The following is a 27,127-nucleotide window of genomic DNA, read 5'->3' as shown; positions in this document are numbered from 1 at the left end:
TCTCCCCCACCCCCAGCCCCCAAAAAGGGAAGAAAGAAAAAACAAAACCAAAAGCTCCCCTCCAGTTTGTATTTGTGTTGCCCATCTACTGACCAGAGTATAATCAAGCTCCCAGTGGCTAGCCCTTAAAGAAAACTGAGTCCTTTCCTGCCAGCACACACAGCAGAGGCCATCAACTGTAGAGAGCTAAACTTTAGCATCTCTTACCGACGTTTTTAAGATTTCTCTTCCATGGCTTTCTGTCTAGGCTGTTACTCTTTTTTTTTTTTTTGGCTGTTACTCTTTTGGAGTGTGGGTAGTGGGTTGTCACAGAAGCCTTCTATGACTCTCTTTCTCAACTGTGGGTCTGCAGTCATCAAACCACTGCAGAAGTAGCTCCCTTGCCCTTCACAGTCAGCAGGATCATGGATCACGGACTTCCACATGGTTCCTTGCAACAACATGGGCCATAAACATTGACATGGCCCTCTGCTGCAGCATGGGCCATGGACACCAAGGCTTCAGGTGTCTGCACAGACCACAGACATCCATGCTGGGCTTGGTGGTAACATAGACGAGAAACATCAACATCACAGATCACAGATGTCAATATGGCCTCCCTTTGCAGCTCAGACCTCAACATAGCCTCAGGCTACAGGTCAGACATGGACAGCAATAGGCTCCTTTAGCTGCAGCATGGACCATGGACACCCTCATGGTCCTCAGTGGCAGCACAGGCCACAAGCATCAACATGGTTTCAGGTGTCAGCACAAATGTGAACATCCACATGGCCTTTGGTGGTAACACAGGCAATGGACATCAGCATAGACCCCAGCTGCAGCAGGACCACAGACCCCAATATGGCCCCAGGTATCAGACCAGCCCATGCACATCAACAAATCGGCCTCTGCTGAATCACAGATAGTAACATGGCCTCCTACTGTAGTTCAGGCAATGGACATCTACCTGGCCTTCAGCGCTAGCACAGGACTCCAGCATTGACCTCCAGCAGCAGCCTAGACCACAGACATCCACGGAAACCTTGGGCTTCAACATGGCATAGGGCAACAGCATGGGCCATGAATACCAATATGGCCTCCAGGGGCAGCATGGATCATGGAGGTTTTACGAGACGTTCCAGTCTAGAAAATAAACCGTTCTTCATCTTAGATATCCTGCTATTGCTTGGAGCCAGGGCAGTCACGCAACTGGGCAGCGTATTGGGGGAAAGGTGCTGAGTTTTCTCAAGTTTCAGGCACACCACCCCGCCGACACTACTTGGCAATGACAAGTTCCCCTGTCCACTGTAGACTTCTCTCATGACTGTCACTGTCGTCCTGTCTTTAGATCCACCTCTCTCCACTGTGCACGCACAGTTCCACTCCTCTATCTCCCCTACCTCTCCATTGTATTGGAAACTGTAGTGTGTCACATAGTATATATTTTTGCCCAAACACCTTTACATGAAAATATTCATTGCCCCAAGTTGTTGGTCTGGTTCAAGGTTTCTGATTTCTGGCACACCATCATTATTGGAGCATCATCGAGACTCATTTTGGATATCCTAGCCAGAGTTGGTCAGAGTGTCCCATGAACTGGAAGCAGGTTCTTTGCCAGCTACAGATTGCTGCATATCTCCCCACCCTCAATGTCTGTCACTTTGAGGTTAGCCAGGTTTGACCATTTTGCTTGTAGCCTACAGGCAGCACCACTACCCTGTGCTCTCCATCTTTTAGCAGAGCAAGCAGCCTAGGCTACAGCTGCTGGAGCTCATGCTAGGGGCTGGCCCTGTTCAGCAATGCCATCTTGTTCCTCAGGACCAGCTCCTCCACTTGCTCCAGCAGCTCGTAGATAGAGGAGATGTTGCAGTGGACTGACTCAAAGTGCCGGATCTAGCCCCAGATGGCAGCCGAATTAGTCAGCTCAGGCCATTCAGACCTTCTGGGCAGTGTCCCCAGAGAGGTCTTTGTATCTACTGTTTATATAACTATGTCCTGGAGTGTGAGAAGGACCCAACTCCCAGAGGAGTACTGCAACCTGTTTTCATGCCTTCTGTGTTTCCCATGTCTCCCTTTCCTCATCTGCTTCTCAAGAAAGAGTGGTCTTGCTCTCACCAACTCCTCCTATCACAGGAAATCAGGAGGCTCTTCCCAGACCACTCTCAGCTGAGTAGCTCCTGGAAAACTGGATGGGTAAGGAAACTTGGGGAGAAAGAGTCAGGAAACACTGAAGGTGTGGAGAATGCACAGGAAGAGCACTGGTCGTTTGACGGGAGGCAAGCATGGGGGGAAGAGGGACGGAAGAAGAAAAGGGACAAAGCAGTGACTAGTGGCTTTAGAGCTACAAGGTTGTGTAGAAGTGGATGGTTTGCAACTAGCCTGGGAGAGGAGACTGCGTGATTTATTATGTGAATGCTGAATGGTCCAGCTCCCAGAAGGCCATGGGTTGCAATATTTCTTACTTTCCTCTCTTTAACAGGAGCACTTGACTTGCTTTGGTTGGTGGGCTGGAAAGAATTGATGAGTGTCACCTCCAGGCCAAATCTATCAGAACTACCCTGCGACTTGTTTTCGATACCCATAGTGTGCTATTTCTTGTACTGATGCAGTAAAGCCATTGCTATATATTGGAATAGCCAGGCTCCCAGGGTCACTGTAGGGAGAAAGGTGCTGGCCCTGAAGCAGGCTCAAGATGAGTGAAAGAGTTTGGTTTTATTTAGTCACAGACACTGGGATTTCTTTTTTGTTGTTGCTATGTAACCTCACCCAACATGGCAAATACAAAAGGTACTATAGAGATATGGTTTTCCAGAAATAACAGATCACATGTCATTGAACCTCTATACTAGACAGGCTAATAGGAGGAAGAGTTAAACCCGCTCTAGAATTGCCCTTGAGGAAGACAAAAATTTACAGACTCCAGTGGGCGTCCTAGAGAGTTAAACCACATGAAAGCAAGAAGGAAATGAATACCAAGTCATGAATGTTGAGCCTCTTCATCCGGATAATCCTTTTCCCCAGAGAGTCTTAACCTGAAAGCCAATACCGAGGCCAGGGCAAGTATAGAGACTGTTACAAGCCAAAAGCTCATAGGTTTGCTAGAGGCTGTGATGAGTCTATGCTTGGAAAATGGAAATAAAATTGTGTATTGATGTACACCTGTAATCCCAGTGAAGCAAGAGGATCAGAGTTCAAGGTCAGCCTGAGCTACATAATGCATTCAAGGCCAGCCAGGAATACACGAGTCTGCTTCAAATCAATCTCTCTCTCTCTCTGTCTCTGTCTCTGCTCTCTCTGTCTCTCTCTGTCTCTCTCTGTCTCTCTCTGTCTCTCTCTGTCTCTCTCTGTCTCTGTCTCTCTCTCTCTCTCTCTCTCTCTCTCTCTCTCTCTCTCTCACACACACACACACACACACACACACCACTGTCTTCTGGAGAAGACTAGACACTTGAGATATCTGGGGAAATTATTTAACCTTCATACATCTTGCTTTCTCTCTGTGTAAAAACAGGATTAAGAGTCGTGTCCACAAGCCAGGCATAGTGGTATATGTACAATACCAATACTCTGGAGGTTAAGGTGGGAGGGTTACTGTGAGTTCTAGGCTAGCAAGAGTTTCTTAGCAGGACTACCTCAAAGACCCCAAACAGGCCTAAAAGGGATTCATACGCAGGTCTCGGTCTCTATAGGCTAAGAGAGGAGGATTGTTGTGAGTTCAAGGTCAGCCTGGGTTACAAACCGAGAACCAAGTCATCCAGGGTTAGGAAAGGGAGGAAGGAGGAAGAAGGAAGGAAGGAAGGAAGGAAGGAAGGAAGGAAGGAAGGGAGGGAGGGAGGGAGGGAGGGAGGGAAGGGAGGGAAGAAGGAAGGAAAGGAGTCCCTGCTTCCTATGGTTTTTGCAGTAGACTGTATAAAAAACAGTTCCAGTCTCTCACTTCTTCCTCCAATCAGCATGTAGTGCAGAGTCTTCCCAAAGCTATCTGCCTCTGTCTTTCGGAGAGATAGGGGTGGGGTGGGGGCGTGCTGAGGAAGCAAGGAGGCAAAGGCAGATGAACTACTTGAAGCTCAGACCATCCCCTTCACTAACAGATCCTGCTGTGTGATTTGTAGTTTTGCTCCTGGAGTCAAAGGTAGGCAGGTTCATACTTTATTCTTGATTACTGGCAGTGAATGTCCCCCAGGGGCTCATTCTCAATTAGTATTATAAATGTCCTGTCTCTGTCCTGCCTCCCGGAGTACTTTTCTCGTGCATGGTTATAATATATTACTTGCTCTAATTCTTTAAATCATTAATAACCAGACCTCCGTGGCCTGGATCAATTCCATTCTCAGGACAGCGTTACAGCTAGCTGAATTGTTTGCCTCAAATTGCATTTAAAAACAATCATGCCATCTTCTCATTGTCCCCTTATGATTTATTTGCACACCACGGTGACCTTCTCCAGAATGGAGCGAAGTCTTGTGTAACTATGAAGCAACCCACAAGAGGTTAAGGGCCCAGGATCTAGCAGTGCAGGGCTTGACACTGGTCCTGCTTCTTCCAGGTAACTAATGTGACCCAGTAATTCTTCCCTCCTGAGTCACGGGAGGTTTTAGGTTTCCTCCCCTGAAAAGCAAGGACATCGGTTTTCCGTTGTTATTGTTCCTGTTTTTGCGGTGCTGGTGATGAAACTCCAGACGTCCCACGTGCTCGGACAGCGGACCCCGAATGAGCCATGCTCAGTGGTAATAAGTAGGCCATGCAGTTGTGTGATTAAATTAGCTAATACAAGTGGAGTAGCTAGATAGGCATCGTGGTGCACACAGGGAACCCCGGCACCTAGGAGGTAGGCGAAGAATGGGGGTGTGAGATCAGTCTCAGCTCAACATAAGCTTGAGAACTTGTCTCAAAAACAAACACAAAACAAAGTAAAACAAGATATTTTGTGTTTGGAATAGTACAACTTTAATACAGGCTAAGCTAGATGTGGTAGCACAAGCTATTAATTCTAACGCTCCAAAGGCCGGAGCAGGAAGATGAACTTGAGGTTGAGGTTAGCCTGGGCTACAAAGCAAGATCCTGCCTCAAAACATGAAAACACCACTTCCTTCACAACAAAAACACACCAAATGAATGGTAATTTGCATATATATCCCCTCCTCCTTTTTATATTAAAAAAATCTACTTTATTTTTTAAAATTTATTTATTTGTTCACTTTATATCTGGATTGCTGCTCCTCTTCCTGGCCCCTTCACACAGTCACTCCTCCCATTCCCTCTCCCTTCTCCTCTTCTCCACCCTTATTTTTGAGACAAGGTCCTACTAATCTTGATTCATTGCCCAGCTTGACCTATGAGTGACAATGATTACATGATGTTTCCTAGTATGGTGGAGGAGGGTTTCATTGTAGATATGTGGGAGAGTTCAGCCAGAGGCATCTGGAAGGGTCCAGACCAAACATGACCAGAACAGAGACCAGGTTGTGAGAGGAGAGAGAGATGGGGAGAGCAAAAGAGGAAGAGAAGAGAAGGCAAGCAGACTGAGAGGAGGTCTTGGTCCTTCTGGAGGACCAAGAAGTCAAGAGAACCAAGGGTGGAGCCAAGAGCAGAGAAAGCACATGGCCAAAATAGCTGATTTATGTGGGATTGTCTATTCAGAAGCTTGGGGGGAGGGGAGGAGAGAAAGGGGAGGGGAGAAGAGGAAATGGGAGAGGAGCCCAGCCCCCTGGGCTGGAGAGGCCTAGGTTAGGGGTTAGAGTAAGAAGTGCTGGGAGGAACCATAAGTATTGAGTCTTGTCTTTGGGACAGGACAACCTTGATCTCATGGCAGTCCTCCTTCTGCTTCTTCAGTAGTGAGATACCTGGTTAACATCCCTTTTAAAGTAATGTCCTATAGATCACCTTAGGTAAATAATTCCAAAATGTCTGTCCTCCCTTGGGCCTAGCATCTTTTCTAAATCCTCTTTAATTGCAAAAATTCTCTCTCTCTCTCTCTCTCTCTCTCTCTCTCTCTCTCTCTCTCTCTCTCTCCAGGTGCACACCTGCACCTGTAGAGGGCAGAACAGAGCATTGGTTTCCTCACTGAACCTGGAGCTAGACAGGTGGCCAAAAGGCCTCAGAGATTCTTCTGTCTCTGCTCCCCACAGCTTTAGTGTTCCAGACATGTGAGCCATCTCTCCAGCCCCATGGCTGAACACTTTCTACCTCAGCCGTCCACTGATGACGTCACCCTAGACCACGATGCTCTAGCCAGCTCCTCAGTGGCTCCTATTCCCACCACTATGGCATCGTCAGTTTCCAAGGCTGACACTTACTGCCATGTATCACTCTGTTAAATCTTCACTGGGTTACTTTATATAACTCAGGTTACTTTATATAACCCACACAACAACCTTACGATGTAGGGGCTATTATCCTCCTTGACCAACTCTAGAAATTGACACTTAGGCATGTTGAGTAACTCATCCAAGGCCACATTCCTAAAGTGGTGACAGACCCATAAGTCACACCTATATGTTTTGAAAACACACCCATGCTCTTAAGCACCGTCATTACCTTAAGTGCACATCTAAGACTCCCTGTTCTAATCAGGTGCGAATCAGTGTCAGTGTACCCTAGGAATCCTTCAAAAACACGTTCCCTGACCGTATGAATCCAGAAATTATGACGTGTCACACTTCGATCATTGATGGTGCCCGATGTCTCCTGTAGACTTCTCTCATTCCAGCTTCTCTGTCTGATCTCCAGATGTTAGCTGACCTGGTGAAGGTCTGAATCACAGCTCTTCTGGTACCAGTGTAAACATGAACAAACAGGGCCATGTCTTTTGGTCTTTTTCTCTGTTAATGAATGGGGAAAAAAATCCTCATTGGTTCATTTTCTAGTGTGTGTTGTTACATCTGATTTTTTTGAATTTTTTTTTTACTTTGGGGGACAATGTGTCATGTACTTTAGGCTTGTCTGCAACTTGCTATGTAACTGAGGCTGGTCTTGAACTCTTAATACCCTACCTTAGTCTCCCAAGTTGTTGGGATCACAGGCATAAACCTGCCTACTCTTTCCTTCTTTCTATTTTTAATTTTTATGGTTCTTTATTGGGGGAGGTGGCACCCGTGTGAAGGTCAGAGGATAACTCTCTTTCCAATATGTGAATTCTGATCAAACTCAGGCCATCAGCCTTAGTGACCAGCACCTTTACTCACTGGCCCCTTTGATAATAGTTGATATCATTGATGAAGTTCAGTAAATAAGCTCCCTTTATTATTTTATTATATTTTAATGTATTCAAACAACATGTTTAGCTAGTGTGATGGCTGTTCTTGGTTGTGAGATCAACAACATCTGGACTAATTAAAACCCAAGTAGGGGTTGGGGATTTAGCTCAGTGGTAGAGCACTTGCCTAGCAAGTGCAAGGCCCTGGGTTCGGTCCCCAGCTCCGGAAAAAAAGAAAAGAAAAAAAAAAAAAAAAAACCCAAGTGGCTGGCCACGCCTGGGAGGGATTTTTTTTCTTTTTTTCTTTTTTCTTTTTTCTTTTTTTTTTTGGTTCTTTTTTTTTTTCCGGAGCTGGGGACCGAACCCAGGGCCTTGCGCTTCCTAGGCAAGCGCACTACCACTGAGCTAAATCCCCAACCCCTGGGATTTTTTTTCTTAATTAAGTCATTTGAAGTGGGAAGAGCCACTTTTTTTTTTTAAAGATTTATTTATTTATTATATATAAGTCACTGTCTTCGGACACACCAGAAGAGGGCATCTGATCTCATTACAGATTGTTGTGAGCCACCATGTGGTTGCTGGGATTAGAACTCGGGACCTCTGGAAGAGCAGTCAGTGCTCGTAACCGCTGAGCCATCTCTCCAGCCCGGGAAGAGCCACTTTTAATCTGGGCTCCAATTTCTGCTGGAACCTATATCAAGGACACAGAAGAAGGAAGCTTGCTCTTTGCCTGCTTGGTCTCATTCTCCCTGGCAATTTCATTTCTTTTCTTTTTTATTTTTTTTTAAAGATTTATTTATTTACTACATGTAAGTACACTGTAGCTGTCTTCAGACACACCAGAAGAGGGCATCAGATTCTGTTACAGATGGTTGTGAGCCACCATGTGGTTGCTGGGATTTGAACTCAGGACCTCTGGAAGAACAGTCAGTGCTCTTAACCACTGAGCCATCTCTCCAGCCACTGGCAAATTCATCTTTTCACTGGCATTAAAACCTACTTCTCTGGGATTCTGATGTAAACTGAAGAGCACCTGAGATATTGGCTGCATGGACCGGACAGCTAAGGCTTCTGTTGGTAGACAGCCATTGCTGGACTAGCTGGAACAAGTCCATAAGCTACTCTAATACACCCCCTTCCTGTCTGTCTGTCTGTCTGTCTGTCTGTCTGTCTGTCTGTCTGTCTAATTATCTATCTATCTATCTATCTATCTATCTATCTATCTATCTATCTATCTATCTATAGGTTTATTCTGTAAGTTCTGTTCCTCTATAGCAGTGGCCCTCAACCTTCCATATGCTGCGACCCTTTAATACAGTTCTTCATGTGGTGGTGACTCCCCCAGACACAATATTATTTTGTTCCTACTCCACAAGTATAACTTTGTTATTGTTATGGGTTGTACTGTAAATATCTGATATGTGGGACCCCCCCACCCCGAGTTTGTAACCCGTAGGTTGAGAAGTGCTGCTCTGGAGAACCCTGACTAATATAGACACTTAGGTGACTATAAGTCCTAGCACTTGGGAGTCTGAAGGAGGTTTGTAAGCTGTGAGCTGCAGAATATGTTCTAGGCTAACCTGGACGATGTTAGCGAGACCCTGTCTCAAAATTTAAAAGAAAAAACAGAGAAGTAAAAAGAGGTTGGGTGGGGCTGGGGATTTAGCTCAGTGGTAGAGCGCTTACCTAGAAGCGCAAGGCCCTGGGTTCGGTCCCCAGCTCCAAAAAAAAAGAACCAAAAAAAAAAAAGGGGGGGGGTTGGGGACAGAGTACAGTGGAAACTGCTTGCCTAGCACAGATGAAGCCTTGGGTTTGATTCTTAGTGACACAAAAGCACAAAACAAAACAGTAAAAAGAGTTATGTAGGAAAGGCACACCAATTGTGTGGTCGGTCAGTGGAGACAGTGAATTCCATGCTGGGTGTTTCAAGTCAGTCTGAAATCCCTGACCAAGGCTTCTGACCAGGGGACAGGTTAATGAGCCAGTGGTGGCTAATCTTTGTTGTCTACATCTGGGATCAAATAGAAATGGAGCAGCTGGGCATGCCTGTGAAGGACTGTCTTGATTGGCTCTCTTGAGGTGGGAAGACACACTCTAAATCTGACATGTCATACTTTGATTATTTATGATGCGGCGACCCCACATACAAAGACATGGAAGAAGGAAGTTGTTTGCTTTTTTGCCTGCCAGCTTTTTCTCTCACTGGCCAGATCATCTATCCTGCTGCAGAGGTGTTCCTTTGGTAGTATGAAACCTCCTTCTTCTGATTCCAAAATAGACAGAAGACCAGCCGAGACATCCAGTCTCCTGGACCGAACAACTACCAGAGTCATGGTCCTTGTGTCAGCAAGACAGTGGTAGTCGCAGTAGGGGGGTCAGAGCCTGTAAGCCATTCTAATAAATCATGCGAATACATTCTCTTACACAGTCATTCTATCAGTTCTGTTCCTTTAGAGAACCCTAATACCATGGCCATAAAACTTTCTTTTAACTTTAAATTCTTAGAGTGTTTTGAGTTGGGCCATGGAACATTTGCAGGGGAAGCCCAGGTGGGTTGTGCAGGGTTAGGAAGGAAGATGGGGGAGAGTCATGTAATTAGCATGCTTCCGGGAAGCCGTGAGGCCTTCCGGTTCTTATCCTGGCTCCTTAGCGTCTGCCCAGTGAATCTCCCAACTTCTAACAAAGCTTAAATACTTCAAAAGAACCTGGCGGAAAAACATAACAAGCCAGTGAGATGGCTCAGTAGGTTAAAGCTCTTCTTGCCAAGTCTTCTGACCTCAGTTTGACCCAGAATGTGCAACACAGAGGGATCACATGGGCTCCTTCAAATTGTCCTCTGGTCTCTACATGCACACCAAGGTGCATATCCCTCCACCCTAAATGTATTTAAAATTTTTAAATAATTAAAAATAAAAGCAAATATAAAATAACAGCTACCCCAGCACACACAAAGATTAAAAAAAAAAAAAAACAAGACCCCAGCTCTGCTAGGACCTTAAAGAGTATACTGACCACCAGGTCTGGAAACCTCAGACTCTCAGGCTTCATGACAGACCTGAGTTTTAGTGAATGCCCACGTGGCCTTTTTGTATACAGATCCAATGGAAGTGCACCCCAACCAGCAAGAAGGTGATTTTATTTTGTTGTTCTTTTTTGAGACAAGTTCTTAAGGATCCTAGATTAGCTTTGAACCCACTATGTAGCTAAAGACGACCTTGAACTCCATCCTCCTGCTTCTGGTACTGGGATTACAGGTGTGCACCATTAGGCACAGCCCCTTTCCAAAGATGGCAAAAACCCCAGGAAGGCCACATTGATTCCTTCTTTCTCTCATGTTCTACATTTTAACCCTCACCCGGACCTGGGCTCATCAATGTAAATGTATATTCTGAAACCAAGTATACCTTGCTCTTCAGTTAGCACTGTTTGTAAGCCATCTTTGTCATTTGGACTACTATTTTAGTCTCAACTAATTTTTTTTTCTGCCACTGGCAGAGTGTGATGGGACATCACAGGCTGGGCAGCAGCCTGAGGCACTCTCCTCAGGGACCTCTACTCAGATTTGGCTAGGATACTGCTTATGTTACTGGAAAGGTTTTCAAGATGAAACACTGTGAAGAAAAGTTAGAGCCATTTGTTGTCCTGGTGACTAAACCCAGAGGCTCCTGCATGCCAGAATGCTCTGCTACAGAGCTTGCTTACATCCTGAGCTGTCTATGTGCTTTATATTTTGAAACAGTGTCTCACAGAATTCCCCGGGCTGGCGTAAAGTCACTCTGTAACACTGGCGCCCTTGGATTTGTGATCCTTTTGTCTCAGCCTGCCAAGTTCCTGGGATTGAAGGGCTGTTCTGTCAGACCCACCTTTCTGTTTTGTTGCTGCTGTTCTGTGGTTGTTTTTGGGACAAAGTGGTGGTATGAGTGAGATTGGCCCTTCCCAGGTTTATATATTTGAATGCTTGGTTCCCAGTTGGAACTATTTGGGAAGGGTTAGGAGATGTAGTCTTCTTGGAGGAGCTGTGGGTTTTGAGGTTTCACAAGCACATGCCATTCCCAGTTATCTCCCCCTCTCTTCCTTTTTCTTGCAGATCAGGATGTGAGCTCTCAGTGGCTGCTCCAGGCGCTCCAGGGTGCTGCCGTGCTCCCACACTAACCTTCTGCAACAGTGATCCCCAGATTAAATATTTTCTTTTATAAGGCAACTAAGACAGACCGGGTATATTAATTTTAGCTACTGTTACTGTGATCAAATAGCCTTAAAAAGGCAACTTAAAGTCAGGCAGTGGTGGCACATGCCTATTATTCCAGAACTCAGGAGGCAGAAGCAGGAAGATCTCTGAGTTCAAGACCAGCCTGGTGCACATAGTGAGTTCCAGGCTAGCCAGGGATAAGGAGGAAATGCTGTAAATTGGAGGCCAGCTTGGGCTACGTAGTGAATGAAGTACTACATAGAACAAATACTTCCACACAACAACAAGGAAAACAAAAGTCCCGAGCTAGGGGCTGGGGATTTAGCTCAGTGGTAGAGCGCTTACCTAGGAAGCGCAAGGCCCTGGGTTCGGTCCCCAGCTCCGAAAAAAAGAACCAAAAAAAAAAAAAAAAGTCCCGAGCTAAGTAAAACAAACACAAATCAGAAAACCGTCATCCTTGTTACCCACATGAATTCAGCTCTTGTCAGTCCCCCCCTAAAGTCATACATTTATGATTTCTCAGAGCTTTGTTACATGTGTACGTTTGAGCAATTGCCATCACACTCAAGATACAGAACTAGACCAGTAACATAGTACATTTGAGGCCAGCCTGATCTACATAGGGAGGCCATTTCCAAACAAACCACAAATAAACAAAGCCAACAATGAACTAGCTAACTAACTAATCAAACAAAAAGCAACAACTAATGTTTTCTGAAATGGGCTAGGCATGGTGACTCATACCGGAAGTTCTAGTCCCCAAGAGACTGAGTTAGCTTGGGCGCCATATCTCAATCCCCTAACCCAGAATCATTTATTCCAGGATTTCCTTATAGTATCTCTTTATGGAGACATATTTGTACCCTGTATCTACCCGGAACTCCTGATAACCACTCATTCATTCCCAATTTCTTGTTATTTAACAATGTTTTACACAGGCTGAAGATATATGCAGCTTAGTGGTAGCATAGATACTTAGTATTTGTGACACCCTAGATCTGATTCACCACACCAAAAGAATGCTATGTAAATGAATTTTTGCTACAATATAAGTCTTTTATTTTTCTCATTGTGTTTCCAAGGCTGGCCCTAAGCTAAAGTGATTCTTTTGCGTCAGCATCCAGAGGACCTGGGACTACAGGCAAGTCCCATGTACAGATCAATTTTTTTCTTTTCAGTTTAAGATTGAGCTCAGGGTTCTTTCTGTATATGCTCTACTAATGTTCTGCATCCTCAACCAGCAAGCAAATTTTTTTTCAGTCAGAAAATTTAAATTCCAATTAAGAATCTAGATCCTGGGCTGGAGAGATGGCTCAGTGGTTAAGAGCACTGACTGTTCTTCCAAAGGTCCTGAGTTCAAATCCCAGCAATCACATGGCGGCACACAACCATTTATAATGAGATCTGATGACCTCTTCTGGTGTGTCTGAAGACAGCTACGGTGTACTTATATAGAATAAATAAATAAATAAATCTTTTTTTTTTTCCCGGAGCTAGGGACCGAATCCAGGGCCTTGTGCTTGCTAGGCAAGCGCTCTACCACTGAGCTAAATCCCCAACTCCTAAATAAATCTTAAGGAAAAAGAATCTAGATCCTATTTCACCTCATCAATAATATTTAGTGCTATCATTCTGACCCCTCCTTTTTGGGTGGGGAATTTACTTTTAAAGATAGGGTGTTATGTAACCCAAGCTGACTTCAAATTTGTTAAGTAGCCTAGGATGACTTCAAGCTCTTCCTGCCCCCATCACAGCCAGCTTTTTTTTTTTCCTTCGGAGCTGGGGACCGAACCCAGGGCCTTGTGCTTGCTAGGCAAACGCTCTACCACTGAGCTAAATCCCCAACCCCCACAACCAGCTTTAAGCCAAGTTTTTGCTGTTGTAGTTCAGGCTGCCCTTACAGTTTTAACCCTCTTGATTTAGCTTCCCAAATGCTGAAAATATTTCCTATGTTCTACTTTACCTTCTTTATAATTGTACTGATATCTCATCATGGATTTAATTCATATTTCTCTAATGGCTAATGAAATTAAAAGTGTGTGTGTGTGTGTGTGTGTGTGTGTGTGTACGCGTGCACACGTGTGTTGGTCTGGAAACCCATGTATAAGCAACACTGAGCTTGAATTCAAGGTGACCCTTTCTTCAGCCCTGAAGGTTCTGGGATTACAAGTATGAGCTACATGTCTGGTATTTTTTTTTCCTTTTTTCTTCTTGAATCAGTCTCAAATAGTCTAGGCCAACCTCAAACTCACTGTGTGGCTAAGAATGATCTTGAACTTTTGATTTTGGATGTGTTGGATTACAGGCCTGGTTAATATAGTGAATCTGTATCCAATCTAGGTAATGTTGGGGGTTGAACCCAAGGCTTTGTGCAAGCTAAGCAAGAATTCTACCCACTGAGCTATAACAATAGACTTCCTTTCCTCCTTTCCCCATTATCTGTACATATATTCTACCTATGAAATGTCTATTCTTGTCTTTTGCCCATTTTGTGATTAGACTGTGTGTGTTTGACTGTTTGTTTTGTTTTTTTGCGATAAGCTTTTACTATGTTGTGCTGGCTAGCCTGGAATTCACTATGGAGACCAGGCTTGCCTCGAAATCACAGAGCCGTTCTGCCAACCTTGTGCTCCCACGGGCTTGTTTTGTGGGAGACATACTCTCTCTATGTCATCCAGGTGGCCTGTAAGTCTTGATGTTCTTGCTTCAGGCTTCCCAATGCTGTGAATCCATCCAGGCGAGGCCCTTCTCATTGACCAACACCCCAGTCCCTCCATTAAAACAAAAGACAAAAAGCAAGCAAACAAACAAACAAAAAAATCATGTGTGCTGGAGAGCTAGTTCAGCGGTGATAGAGCACACACTGTTCTTGTAGAAAACCCAAGTTCCGTTCCTAGCACTCACATCAGATCACTCGCAACTGTAACTCCGGCTCCGGGGAACCTGACTGCTTCATACATAGACATACACGTGTACGCCTGAATAAATAATAAGGGGTTGGAGAGATGGCTCAGTGGTTAAGAGCACTGACTGCTCTTCCAGAGGTCCTGAGTTCAATCCCCAGCAACCAACTGTAACCAGATCTGACGTTTTCTTCTGGCATGCAATTATCCATGCAGATAGAGCACTCATACATAAAATAAACACATCTTAACAAATAAACAAATACATAAACAATGCCAGATGTGGTTGCCCACTCTTTTAATCCTAGAGGGAATCTCTGCGAGGCCATGGCCAGCCTGGTCTACATAGTGAGTTCCAGGACAGTCAGGACTACATAATGAGACCCTACAATACAACAATAATAATAATAATGATAGAAAACCCTCCTTCTGCGTTTCCAAGCATCAGGTATTCACTGTAATTCTTGGCTCTCAGGTAATAATAGGCTTCCTGCCTTCATGTAGGTCTATTTGATTATCACTTCTGCAGAGATTTCCCAACCTTATTTTTTTTTTTTTTCTCTGCTCTTCTTTCTTCACAGCACTTGCACCGTATATTCGCTCTCAATTTTCTTTTTATTGTTTGCCTCAATTCTAACCCTTACCAGTAAGCCCCAAGTAAGCTCACTGCTTCCACCCTAGGTGTCAGGCACATAGTATTCAGTACATTTGTTGTTTGACAAGAGGAAGGGAAGGTGGAATGACGCGGCTACTGAAGCTCTGGTTGTGACTTCACGCAGTGTGAGCGCCACCTCTCGGGAAACCAAATTTTCTCGGGAACGAAGGAAGTGAGTCACACGGCGGGAGGGGAGAAACAAAAGATGGCCGCCAGCCAGTGGGTGGGTGGGGGTGGGGACCCAAAACACCACACCCAGTGTCGGAAGTTAGACACCGGGAGAGTGCTCCCTAGAATGACATCCTACTCCCCAGAGGAAGCAGGGATCGGCGGTGTACCGCCAAAAGGGCTCCCCTGAATCAGAACTGTATGAAAGTTCCGAGCTTGCAGCTGTAGGGAACCACGTAAGGCCAGGGCGCATTTCCGGTGCGGGCAGTCGCCACCAGAGTTAAAGACCGGGCGTCAGAAGGGGTGAGAGGGGTTCGGGTGCTGAGAGGGAAAGGAGACAGGTTGAGGGTCTAGGTGAGTGGAGAGGGCGGTGGGCGTTAAATAAAGGGTGCATTCTCCTAGAGGTGTTGCGGGAGATGGCAGGCTGTGGACAGGTACAGACCTGTCAGCTTGACACACCACGTGGGCTCGCCTTTGTCCGTGGCTGCAGTTCCTGTCAAGCTGCACGGCAGGGCTGTGCCTTATTCTCTTTCCAGACCGGTGTTGGGCACAGAGCTGGTACTTCGGCGGTGCTTGCTGAATGAATGAATAAATGAATGAGTTGAATGTGTGTGTGTGTGTGTGTGTGTGTGTGTGTGTGTGGAGAGAGAGAGAGAGAGAGAGAGAGAGAGAGAGAGAGAGAGAGAGAGAGAGAGAGATCAGTTGTTAGTTGTTTCTGGTGGCATGGCAGGCCATTTCTGAGTAATCAGTGCTTGCTTCACGTTCCTTCAGACATTCTCCAGCTAGTCTGTGGGTTCTGTCTTTTCTCTTTTTGGAAGGCGTGATCGCCACTTAAGGCATGCTCTTTGCTCCTATTGACTGCGAGGCCCTGTGACTTAGTATCAAAGCTGGGTGTATTGGCTTAGATCAACTATGCAGGTTACAGGTTACAGACAGGGGAGGCGGGAGGGGGAGGAAGACACCAACAAAATGATCATTAAAAGGTTATTTATTATTGTTTGTGTGCGCTTGTTCATGCATGTCTTGGCTCACATGTGAACACCAGAAGATAACTTTGTGGAGTGGGTTCGTGGGATCAAACTTATGCTTGTGGTACAACTCATGATCCCCTGAGCCATCTAGCTGGCTCAGGCCTCATTCTTAAGGTATACAATTAGAGGTTATCCCAAGTTTAGAAAGACAGATCCAGGCTGGGGTTGCTATCCTCTGAGGTATTGTCTTTCAGGGTGGAGTCTCCTTTCATCTTGTGAGACAGTGTTCCCTGGAAATGGAACATTCTGGAATGGATGTTCTCCAAAAGTCTTCCTTCCTGGATAATGTCCCATGTTAGGTATTGTGCTGTGGTTCTCTTACAATCCACAGTTCACTGGTTAGTCACAGTAATCATTGCCCTTTTCCCATAATACATAGTTTAATAAATGTTAATTGCTATTTTGCTATTCTTAATGGACTTTCAAATTTTTATCTTTTTATTTTCTGACAATTATATGTATGTGATATATTTAGTCATTTTACCTCCCCTCATCTTGCCTGAATTCCTTCTAAGAAGTTTCATGTCTGCTATTTTTGTCGTGTGTGTGTGTGTGTGTGTGTGTGTGTGTGTGTGTGTGTGTGTGTATGTGATTGAGTTTAATTGGAGTTGCTTGTTTGATGGATAGAGGAGTTATTTACTGTGGCATGGACAGTTTACCCATGGCTACACCAATGAAGAAAATGACCTCCCAACCATTCATTGCCAATAGCTCCCAAGGCCTTGGGTCTTCTGAGTCCCCCTCCCCAATCTATAATAGAACATAGTCATTGTTTGTTTGTTTTTTGAGTCAGGGTCTTACGTTGCCTAGGCTGGCCTGGAATTTTTTACCTTTTTGCCTTAGCCTTCCTAGGGATGGAATTACTGCCATGATTCCTCAGGCTTGGTTTTTCTCATTACATCCCAAGATGTGTCCCAAATTGCGTAGGGCTGGGAAATTCCATTCTTTGTAAAAAACAAAGATGGTTGTCATGACCTATTCTCTAAAACGCTTGAACGTCGTAGGTCAGACTGTCTTGTTCCAGATGTAACTTTGACTGGGAAAGCCACACCAGTGCCGGTTCCCCTGATGTGTGTCACTGAAAAAAGTGCTGTCTTTTTGGTGTGTGCAGGCCTTAGTTTTACATCTCCTTCCTAAGTTCCACCACACTGTTAAGGGCACAATAGAAGGGCAATGGGACCTTACTAAATCAAATGGAATAGACATTACATTTTCTGTTTTTGAGCCCTTCCTCATTTCAGGATATTAATCCATGGCTGAATGAACTGGGCAGGGATTGGGGTTTTACTAGAGAGACTTAGGGTAGGCGTAAGAGATGAAAGCCAGTTTTATGGTAGTAATCCGCTCGAAAAGGATCACACTGAACATCTTTTCAGCCCTGTCTCACTTCCCTGCCTGCCTGTCCCCAGGACCATGGCCAACAGCGAGCGTACCTTCATCGCCATCAAGCCTGATGGGGTCCAGCGGGGGCTTGTGGGAGAGATCATCAAGCGATTCGAGCAGAAGGGATTCCGCCTGGTTGGTTTGAAATTTATACAGGTGAGTGGACCTCACTCTTCCTGTTTTGAATCTTTGGAGGGCATAGTGGAACACTGCAGAGTAACTTCCGTGGTTGCCTTGTCTCCTGTCTAGACGTCTCCATGGTAGGGCGTCTTGGAGCCTGAAAACCTCTCAGTGACTAAGCATGCAGGCTGAGTCTTGGAACAAACCAAGTCATTTAGGGCTTTCAAAAATAGTCTCTCTTCCTCCATAACAGCATGAAGTCCCTCATATTACTGCAGAGCTGTAATTTCTGACTCAGCTCTGCGTGTTTTAGAGCTCTTGGTCTTTAGCCTTCTAAACAGATAATTTTAGAGACTATCCTTCTAACTCCTACACCTTACCCTTGAAGTAGGTTGTCGGGAAGAAGGTCTTTGCTTTACTAATTACTGACTGATAGTGCCTCGTGTAAATCAGGCGTGGTAAGTCGGGCTTTGGGGGAGAAATCTGCAGTTTTGCTTGTGGGGTGCTTCTGACAGAACAGAGGGAAGGGAAGCAATTCTGACATCCCTATGAAATCTATACATAGTTGTATGGCACAACTGGTCCTAATCATCCAATCACTTTCTGTGATTATGTCCATGCCACCCACTCAGATGACAGTATTCCAGTAAATGCCGAAGACTGAGCCCTTGTCAGACAAATCCATGAAGTGTGAATTCTAATTCTCAGTGCAAGTGTATTAGGGGGATGATTTTTTTTTTCCCCATTAAAATACTACAATTTTGGTTCCTTGTACATTTTAAATGTGATTTGTTGTTATTATTTTGCTGTTGTTTTTATGTATAGCCCTGGTTAGCTTGGAGCCTGCTTTGTAGACCAGGCTGGCCACAAACTCACAGAGTGTTGCCTCTGCCTCTTCCTCTGCCTCCAGAGTGCCGGGATTAAAGGGGTATACCACCATGCTCAGACGCAGTGTTGGTTTTTTAAAAATTTATACTTAGGGACAGCAGAGATGAGTCAGCGGTTAAGAGTATTAGGTGCTCTTCCAGAGGTCCTGAGTTCAATTCCCAGCAACCACATAGTGGTTTATGACTATCTATAAAGGGATCTGATGCCCTCTTCTGGCTTGCAGGTGTACATGCAGCAGAACACTCATACATGAAACTTTAAAAAAATTAAAATTAGGGGTTGGGGATTTAGCTCAGTGGTAGAGCGCTTGCCTAGCAAGCTCAAGGCCCTGGGTTTGGTCCTCAGTTCCAAAAAAAAAAAAAAATATTAAAATTTATATTAATGTATATGTAGGTGCGCCTGTCTGTTGTAATGTGCACCATGTATGTATAGGTGCACGTGATCAGAAAATGGTATCAGAGCCCTAGGAACTGGGGTTGCAAGTTGTGAGACACCTGATGTGGGTGCTGGGACCCAAACTCGGGACCTCTGCAAGAGCAGCCCCCTGAGCCGTCTCTGCAGCCCCCGTTTTGCTGCATGAGTTTTAGTGTAAGGAGCAGACTATTGTTAATGCTAAGGGAGAACGTGATAGAATAGCGAGAGCCAGATGTGGGCTTGCGTGGGTCCTGGGGTGCAGCAAAGTGATCCAGTCGTTCATCAAGCACAGTAGGCTATGGCGGGTACGTGCTTTCTTCTCCATTTCTCACGACAGCTCTGAGAGGTACTTACTCCTGTCCTCACGGTTGCTAGGAGGAACCTGAGGCTTAAGGAGGTCAGATAGTGTGTCTGGTAACACAGACAGTGAAACGGCCGGCATCGTAACTTGAGTTTCTCTGGCCTAAGAACATTTTTCTCGCTTACCCTCATGTTTCTGGTGAGGATATAGGTTTGGTGAGGAAGGGGAGAAGAGGTGTCTGCCATGTCTAATGGGCTCTTCCATCAACAATGGGCTGGAGAAACAAAGGGAAGCCCGAGCTTTCCCCACCCCAACAAAGTGTGCTCAGTCTTGAAGGCTAAAGGTTGTTGGAGTCCGTTAACAGAATTGGGAGTCATGGGAAGGGAAAGTCAAGTCTGTGTGTGTTAGCTGGTGCTTCTTCCTGCCCTGCAGTAGAATAGGCAGGGTCAGACTGCATCCCTGTTTTGTGTGTGTTTGATTTGGCAAGTGATGACCAACCAGCGGCTGAAGGATAGGATAGCATGTGCTTTCGTTTGATTTTTTTCTTTCAGGCAGGGTTTCTGTGTCTGTATCCCTGGCTGTTCTGGGATTCACTCTGTAGACCAAGCTAGCCTCAAACTCAAAAGAGATCTACCTGTCTCTGCCTTCCAAGTATTGGGATTAAAGGCATACGCCACCACTGTCTGGCTAAATATGCTTTTTGGCAGCCAGCGTGTACTCCTAAAGTGGCAACATGCTTTGCCTGACGTAGTTGTGCAGGCGTGTAAGATCTAAGGGGGACTGCTGGGCAGGCCCTTGCACGACTGTGCCGATGTGGCGGCAAAGAGAATGCCAGCCAGCCAGGTTCAAACTATGACAATGTTTGCTCTGGATATGGGAGATGACATACCACATCCCACATACCAGCCTTGCGATGTGAGGATCTCATGTCTCCTTCTCTTCTCTCCCCTGTTCCTCCTCCTTCTCCCCCAACCCTCCTCACTGAGATAGGGTCTTATGTTGCCAAGGTGAGCCTCAAATTCACCATGTGACGGAGATGGCTTTGAATTTCATGCTCTTCTTGCTCCTGACTCCAGAGTGCTGCAATCACAGGCACAAAGTACCACATCCTGCTCTGATTCATTCTCTTTAAAATAGTTTTATGTATATGAATATTTTAGACATTTTATGCATTTGCCTGCATGCATGTCTGTGTACCACTTTGTACCTGGTGCCTGTGGAAGTCATTGGGTCCCTCAGAACTGGTTACAGATGGTTGTAAGCTGCCATGTGGATGCTGGGAATTGGACCTGGTTCCTCTTGATGGGCAGCTGATCTAATTCATTTTTTTTTTTTTTTTTTTTTTTTGGTTCTTTTTTTCGGAGCTGGGGACCGAACCCAGGGCCTTGCGCTTCCTAGGTAAGCGCTCTACCACTGAGCTAAATCCCCAGCCCCTAATTCATTCTTTAGAAAACTATTTGTTGCTATATGTCATGTACTTTTAGGTAGTTCATAGGTAGGGACCTCTGGAAATTATACGGTCACTGTATTGGACCTTTAACCTTTGAATAAATGTCCTTGGAGATGGCCAGGTTCAGTTACTACTTGTCTAATACAGAGACTGTCTTCCTGTTTCCATCTTATATTTTGATTGAACTGCTTTCTGGGAACAAAAAGTCACCCTACCATTCCTCTCCTTTCCTTCCTTACAGTGGGTTGTTTTTAGCGATAGAGTATGGCTCTGTAGCCTAGGCTGGTCTCAACACTTGTGGACATCCGGTGTTTGCCTTCCAGTGTTGGGATTGCAGGTTCAGTGCTACGCTCAGCAGGCTGGGTTCAGCTCTAAGTTATTTTATCCTGCTGCATTAGAGATTCAGAATCGCTTTGTGGCTGTCACTGTTCCCCATGTGGAAGATGAATCTGGTTATATCTGATCACCTAACTAGCTGCGAGCTCATGTTCCGAACAGCGGGAGGGATATGGGGAAGAAACCAGCCTTCTGGTTCTTAGGGGCCTGGGGCCAGCTCTCACTGTCTGTTCTGTAACAGGCTTCAGAGGATCTTCTCAAGGAGCACTACATTGACCTGAAGGACCGCCCCTTCTTTTCTGGCCTGGTGAAGTACATGCACTCAGGACCGGTGGTTGCTATGGTGAGTGAGACTGTGCAATGTCCATGGAGTGACTCATTTGGGAGTAGAGCAGAGTGAGTGTTGCATTTCCTGCTTGGGTGCCAGGTCCTCTTTATTGTAGAGGAAACAGGCTGATGGGATATCCAGTTAGGATGAGAATTGTCTGTCTGATCCACCAAAGAAAATGTGCATTTGCCTGCCAAGCTGAGACCCAGGACTGGGAGAAATCAGGAGAGACTGGCTTGGCTGAATTCCCATGGAACACAGGGGATTTGGTTTATTTCAATATCATTTAATTGATTGATTCTTAACCTGTGGGTCAAGACCCCTTTGGGGTCGAATGACCTTTTACAGGGGTCGCCTAAGATGATTAGAAAACATAGATATTTACATTATGATTCATAATAGTAGCAAAGTTATAGTTATGAAATAGCAACAAAAATAATCTTATGGTTGGGGTCACCATATGCAAACTATATATATATATATTTTTTTTTTCTCTTTTTCGGAGCTGGGGACCGAACCCAGGGCCTTGCGCTTGCTAGGCAAGCGCTCTACCACTGAGCTAAATCCCCAACCCCATGCAAACTATATTTTAAAGGGTTGCAGCATCAGGAAGGTTGAGAACCACTGACTTAAGCAAGAATGAGCTTGGTATCTCTATGTCAAGCCCCTTCCTACATACTTTAGATACAGTTTTGAGACAAAATGGGTATCTGTTTTCATTCTTTCTTTCTAAAAATGATTTATTGAGACAGGGTCTTAATATGTAGGCTAGCCTTGTGTCCTGAAATTTAGCATGTAGTTTAGGCTGGCCTCAGGTAGTCCACACTGCCCTGGAGCTTTTGATTCTTCCACTGAGAGTGTATTGGCTCATCGCACCAGACACAACTTTGCTTTTTAAAGTACAGAAAGAAGGTTGGATTGGATGGTAAGAGGAGGATGGGGTGAGAAGTGCTCAGGGAGCACATGATGTCAGGGTTTGCTGTTATGTTACCAGGGCTGGGAAGGTATGGGAGGTACCAGACTTAGCTTTTTATTTATTTGTTCTGGTCTTTTGAGACAGGGTCAGTCTTAGTCACTGTCCTCTTACTGTGAAAAGACACCATGGCCAAGGCAGCTCTTATAAAGGAAAGCATCTCATTAGAGCTGTCTACAGTTCCAGTGGGTTAGTCCATTATCATCATGGCAGGCAAGCCCGTCTGTGTGCAGGCAGACATGGTGCTGGAGAAATTGAGAGTTCTACATCCAGATCTGAAGGCCCCAGGAAAAGGGAGCCATTGGGTCTGGCTTGGGCTTTTAAAACTCAAAGCGCACCCCAAGTGACACACTTCTTCCAACAAGGCCATATCTACTAATCCTTCTCAAGAAGTGCCACTCCCTGGTGCTTAAGCATTCAAATCTGTATAAGCCTTTAGGGCCATTTTTATTTGAACTACCACATTTCACTTTCTGGCCTCATAGACCTGTAGCCCAATCTTAATGCAAAAATGCATTCAGTTCAACTTCAAAAGTCCCCACAGTCCATCAGTATCAGCAGTGTTTCAAAGTCCTAAGTTCAGAGTCTCTTCTGAGACTCAAGGCGGCCTCCTGTCACCCGTCAAATAAAAATGAAAAGGCATGTCACATCCTTTCCACATACCATGACATAGAACATACATTGCCATTCCAAAAAGGAGGAAAGTGAGGCAATCCTGAACCAAAGCAAGACCTAAACCCAGCAGGACAAACTCCACACTCTGCATCGCCGTGTCTGATGCCAACGTGCGCTTTGATCTCCTGCTCCTTTCCGTATTGACTGGGACACACTTCTGTCTTGAGCTGGTTCTACACCCCATGTGCAGCGTTCCTTGGCAGGTATCCCACGACACTGGCATCTCTGATATCTTGGGGTTTCCAACATAGGGTCTTTCTACGAAGCCCTGGCTGTGTCTTGGAATACTCTATGTAGATCAGGCTGGCCCTACTGAGATCCACCTGCCTCTACCTCTGGGGTGGTGGGATAACCTCAGTGCCATTAAGAAGGTTGCTGGCTGCCACCTGGATGGATCTGAATTGATCTTAGGAGTAGGGCCAGGTGACCAGCATCCTTAGTACTGGCATAAGTAGGCATTCTGTTTGTCTAGTTGAATGAGGGAGTCCTAGAGCCTTTTGTTTTGAATTACCAGCTACCAGGTTTTCTACTGAGAGAGTTTTTCTTCCTTGACTGTGTCTTCTGTTGTCCTTGGAGGTCTGGGAGGGACTGAATGTTGTGAAGACAGGCCGGGTGATGCTTGGAGAGACCAACCCCGCAGACTCTAAGCCTGGGACCATACGAGGAGACTTTTGCATTCAAGTTGGCAGGTAAGAATCGATGCTTTTCACCCCTTTCCCAAATCTAAGCTAGTTGCCACAAGAATTTGGGCTTCTGAGTCTAGAGATGAACATGATATCATCTGCGGGTCAATTCATTTTATTTTAGCCTTTAAAGTTCATCTTTATTTTTCACTTTTCTGTATGTGTATGGATAGTTTGCCTGCATGATGTGTACTTTCATGACTGGTGCCCAAGGAACTGGGGTCCCCTGAACTGGAGTTACAGATAGTTGTGAGCCCCGTGTGAATCCTGGGAACTAAACCCAGGTTCTCTAGAGGACCAGCCAGTGCTCTTAAAACTGAGCCGTCTCTTCAGCCTTTAGTTTAGTTGTTTCCTCGAGACAATGTCCCAAGTAGGCTAGCTGGCCTCCAAATTGCTATGTAGCTGAGGCTATTCTTGAATTCCTGATACTCCCAACCTCCACCCCTCTCTCAAATGCTGGGAATACAGGCACTGGCCACTGCACCAGGTTTCAGTCACTTTTAAACATGAATTTTGTCTTCTTGCCTCTGAAGGTGGAAGCTGACTTGGAGGGAGGGTCCCCCATATTTGCTTGGTCCCAGTGGCTATGCCTTTCTTGAACAGAGAGCCTGGCCAGCATCGGCTATCAAAAGCCGAGTGCAAGGGGCTGTGGGCAAGTTCATTCTTCCCGTTTGGTAACACCATTCCCTCTCTCCACCCAGGAACATCATTCATGGCAGCGATTCTGTGGAGAGTGCGGAGAAGGAGATCAGTTTGTGGTTTCAGCCTGAGGAGCTGGTGGACTACAAGAGCTGTGCGCAGAACTGGATCTATGAGTGACAGCAGGGCCCCTGCTTTTTTTCTGTCTACTGACCCTTGATCTCACAGGCAGGGGAGCAGCAGCTCTAGATCTTTCTGGAACTTCTCTGAACTGGAAGAAGCCTCTGGGCGCTGTGACTCCCTGTGCAGTGTTAAGTGCCACTGGTAGATTAAAGTGTTTTGTCTGTACTTTTGTATTGCTGTATTGCTCTGCCCTGCTTACCTCCTCTTCAGGCTTCTGGGTAACCCAAGCGGACAGAATGTAAATGCTATGCAAATTACTTATATTGGCCTCGCGTGCACACAGAGATTCCTTTCATTGTCCTTGTGGTTTGAGCCAGCGCCCTGGGACGAGGAGGCGTTTCTTTGCCTATTTCCCTTCCCATCCCCTGCATCCTGTTCTCTCCTGGCATCCAGTCAGACAGCAGTTTCTGTGAGGATGTGTGAAGATGTTAAAACTGTTCTAGGAGCAGGGATTCATCAGAAATAAAGATGCCAACCGAAGCCTGTTGGCCCAGGTCTGTAATTCCAACACTCAGGAGACAGAGGCAGGAGGATTATGAGTTCCAGGCCAGCTTGGACTATATAGTGAAACCTTGTCAAACGAAACAAATCAAAATAGCTGGGTGTAGTGGAGCATGCCTTTTAATCCCAGCACTCAGGAGGCAGAGGCACTCAAGTCTGTGTGAGTTCAAGGTCAGCCTAGTCTAGATAGTGAGACCCTGGCTCAAAAAAACAGACAACAATCCCCCCACCCTCACCTCCCACCCGGGTTGGGGATATAACTTAGTTGGAAGGGAGAGTCTTTCCCAACATACATGAAGCCTTGGGTTCTGTCCCCAGCACCACATAACAGTAGGGTACTACTGCAATCCAGCACACAGGAGGTAGGATCAGAAGTTCAAAGTTGTCCTCAGCTATAAGTTTGAGGCCAGCCTGGGCTATACAAGAACATGTCCTAAAAAAACAAAAAGCTGGGTGGTGGCTCATGTCTTTAATCCCAGCACTCAGGAGGCAGGGGTAGGTAGTTCTCTGAGTTTGAGGCCAGCCTGGTCTACAGAGTGAGTTCCAGGACAACCAGGGAAAGACAGAGAAACCCTGTCTTGAAAAACAAAACAACCAAAAAAAAAAAAAAAAAAAAAAAAGGGATCATGAGAAGTTGTAGCTACCGTCAGATCAGAAAACCTGTGTCTTCTGTAGGCCTGGGACCCTCAGCTGCCATCCATGAAGGGTCCTCCCACTATAGGGTAGGCAGGCATGTGACCTAACAAAGGGCTGAATGACTTCACTGGATAGGTAAGTTCGGTGAAATTTGCAGACTCTCAGGACAATTGCCATTTGGTAACTCCAAAACAAAATGGAGAGTGTGGTGGCACATGCATGTATTCCTAGCATTTAGGAGGAAGACTCAGGATTGCAGCAGCTTGAGGTCAGACTGGTACAGTGCAGCCAGGGCTATGCAGCGAGATCCTCTCGAAAGGCAACCAACCAGCTAGCTGGGCATATGAGAGCCAGTGCTTCAGAGGGAGAATGAGGAAATGGCCCCAGAGTGAGGGCAAATGCCAGTCATTGCCAGGCTGATGCTGTTAGTTGAGGTTTCGGACAATGGTGAGGTATGATGGGCTGTTATCCACCCGAGTAGTTAGGTGACCAGTTGGGCTGGAGCCACAATGGTGATACCCTGAGTTTTGAGGTCAGTAGACCTCATCCCATCTCTGGTCATGAGTGGGAACTTAAAAAAGGAAAGAAAGAAATTCTAGGCCCAAGTGCCCACTGTAAAACCTGTAGCCTGTATGAAGGAACTGGGCACTTGGGCCTAGAATTTCTTTCTTTTTTTAAAATTCCCAAGAAACACTGTGATTTCAAGTGACTCTAACCCTGGTTTCAAGAGGCTATACTCTGCTTTGACAGTTCCCTGTGTCTCTGTATGGACTGGCAAGCTCTCTATGTGTTCTCTATGACACCAATCAAGAATCGAACCGAGATGGGATGAGGTCTATTACCTCAAAACATAGGTCAGAGAGCAGAGAGCTGTTCAGTCTGAGCAGGTCTTTAGCCGGGGCTGATAGAATGGAGCTGGAGGAGGTTTTAGGCATTCTGACCCACCTGGCTAATTCTCAGTGCTTTGGGCAATGCTCTAAACCTCTTTACTGGGATGTTCGGGGCTCAAGCTCTAAGCCAGTCGGGAGCAGCAGCAGCAGCAGCAGCTGGTTCAGAGTGCTCAAGGCACTGTAAGATTTTTTTTGGGGGTCGGAGAGGGGACTGGACATGGAAATGAAGCAGATGTGGGTACTGGGGGGACCTCTAGGGTGCTGGTGGCTTGCCAAGAAGACAGGAGGTAAAGAATGTTTGCAAGTTGACAGGCTTAGCTCCTGAGAATATACAATCTGGAGTACTGGAGGTTGGACCAAGGCTACACAAGTGGACCTTACCACAGAGCTCAATTTTCAATCCTCCCTACTTTCGTGTAGTCCAGGCTGGTCTTTAATTGTAGTGTAGCCAAGGATGTACCACCATACCCAGTTTATGGTCAAACTCACTCCAGCTCCTCTTTTTGTATATATTTCTTAAAGATTTGTTTTTATCATATGTGTAGGGGTGGTGTGTGTGTGTATGTGTGTGTGTGTGTGTGTGTTTGTGTTGGTGTTGCGTGTGGGTATG

General features: G+C 45.7%; 1 protein-coding gene across 6 annotated transcripts; it reads left to right on the top strand.

Annotated features, from left to right (window-relative positions):
* Positions 1-1,973: 1,973 nt before the first annotated feature.
* Nme1 (NME/NM23 nucleoside diphosphate kinase 1) lies at positions 1,974-24,655 on the top strand. 6 transcript variants are annotated; one of them, XM_039085157.2, is made up of 5 exons: positions 1,974-2,172; positions 17,527-17,656; positions 21,251-21,352; positions 23,562-23,674; positions 24,370-24,655. In XM_039085157.2, exons 2-5 carry the CDS (start codon positions 17,531-17,533, stop codon positions 24,485-24,487), a joined length of 459 nt encoding a protein of 152 aa, XP_038941085.1. In that variant the 5' UTR covers positions 1,974-2,172; positions 17,527-17,530; the 3' UTR covers positions 24,488-24,655.
* Positions 24,656-27,127: the final 2,472 nt, after the last annotated feature.

This window comes from Rattus norvegicus, chromosome 10 (genome assembly GCF_036323735.1).
Source record: "Rattus norvegicus strain BN/NHsdMcwi chromosome 10, GRCr8, whole genome shotgun sequence".
In the NCBI taxonomy this organism is placed as follows: Eukaryota; Metazoa; Chordata; class Mammalia; order Rodentia; family Muridae; genus Rattus; species Rattus norvegicus.
The sequence above is the reverse complement of the archived record's forward strand: the minus strand, read 5'-3'. Positions and strand labels throughout refer to the sequence as shown.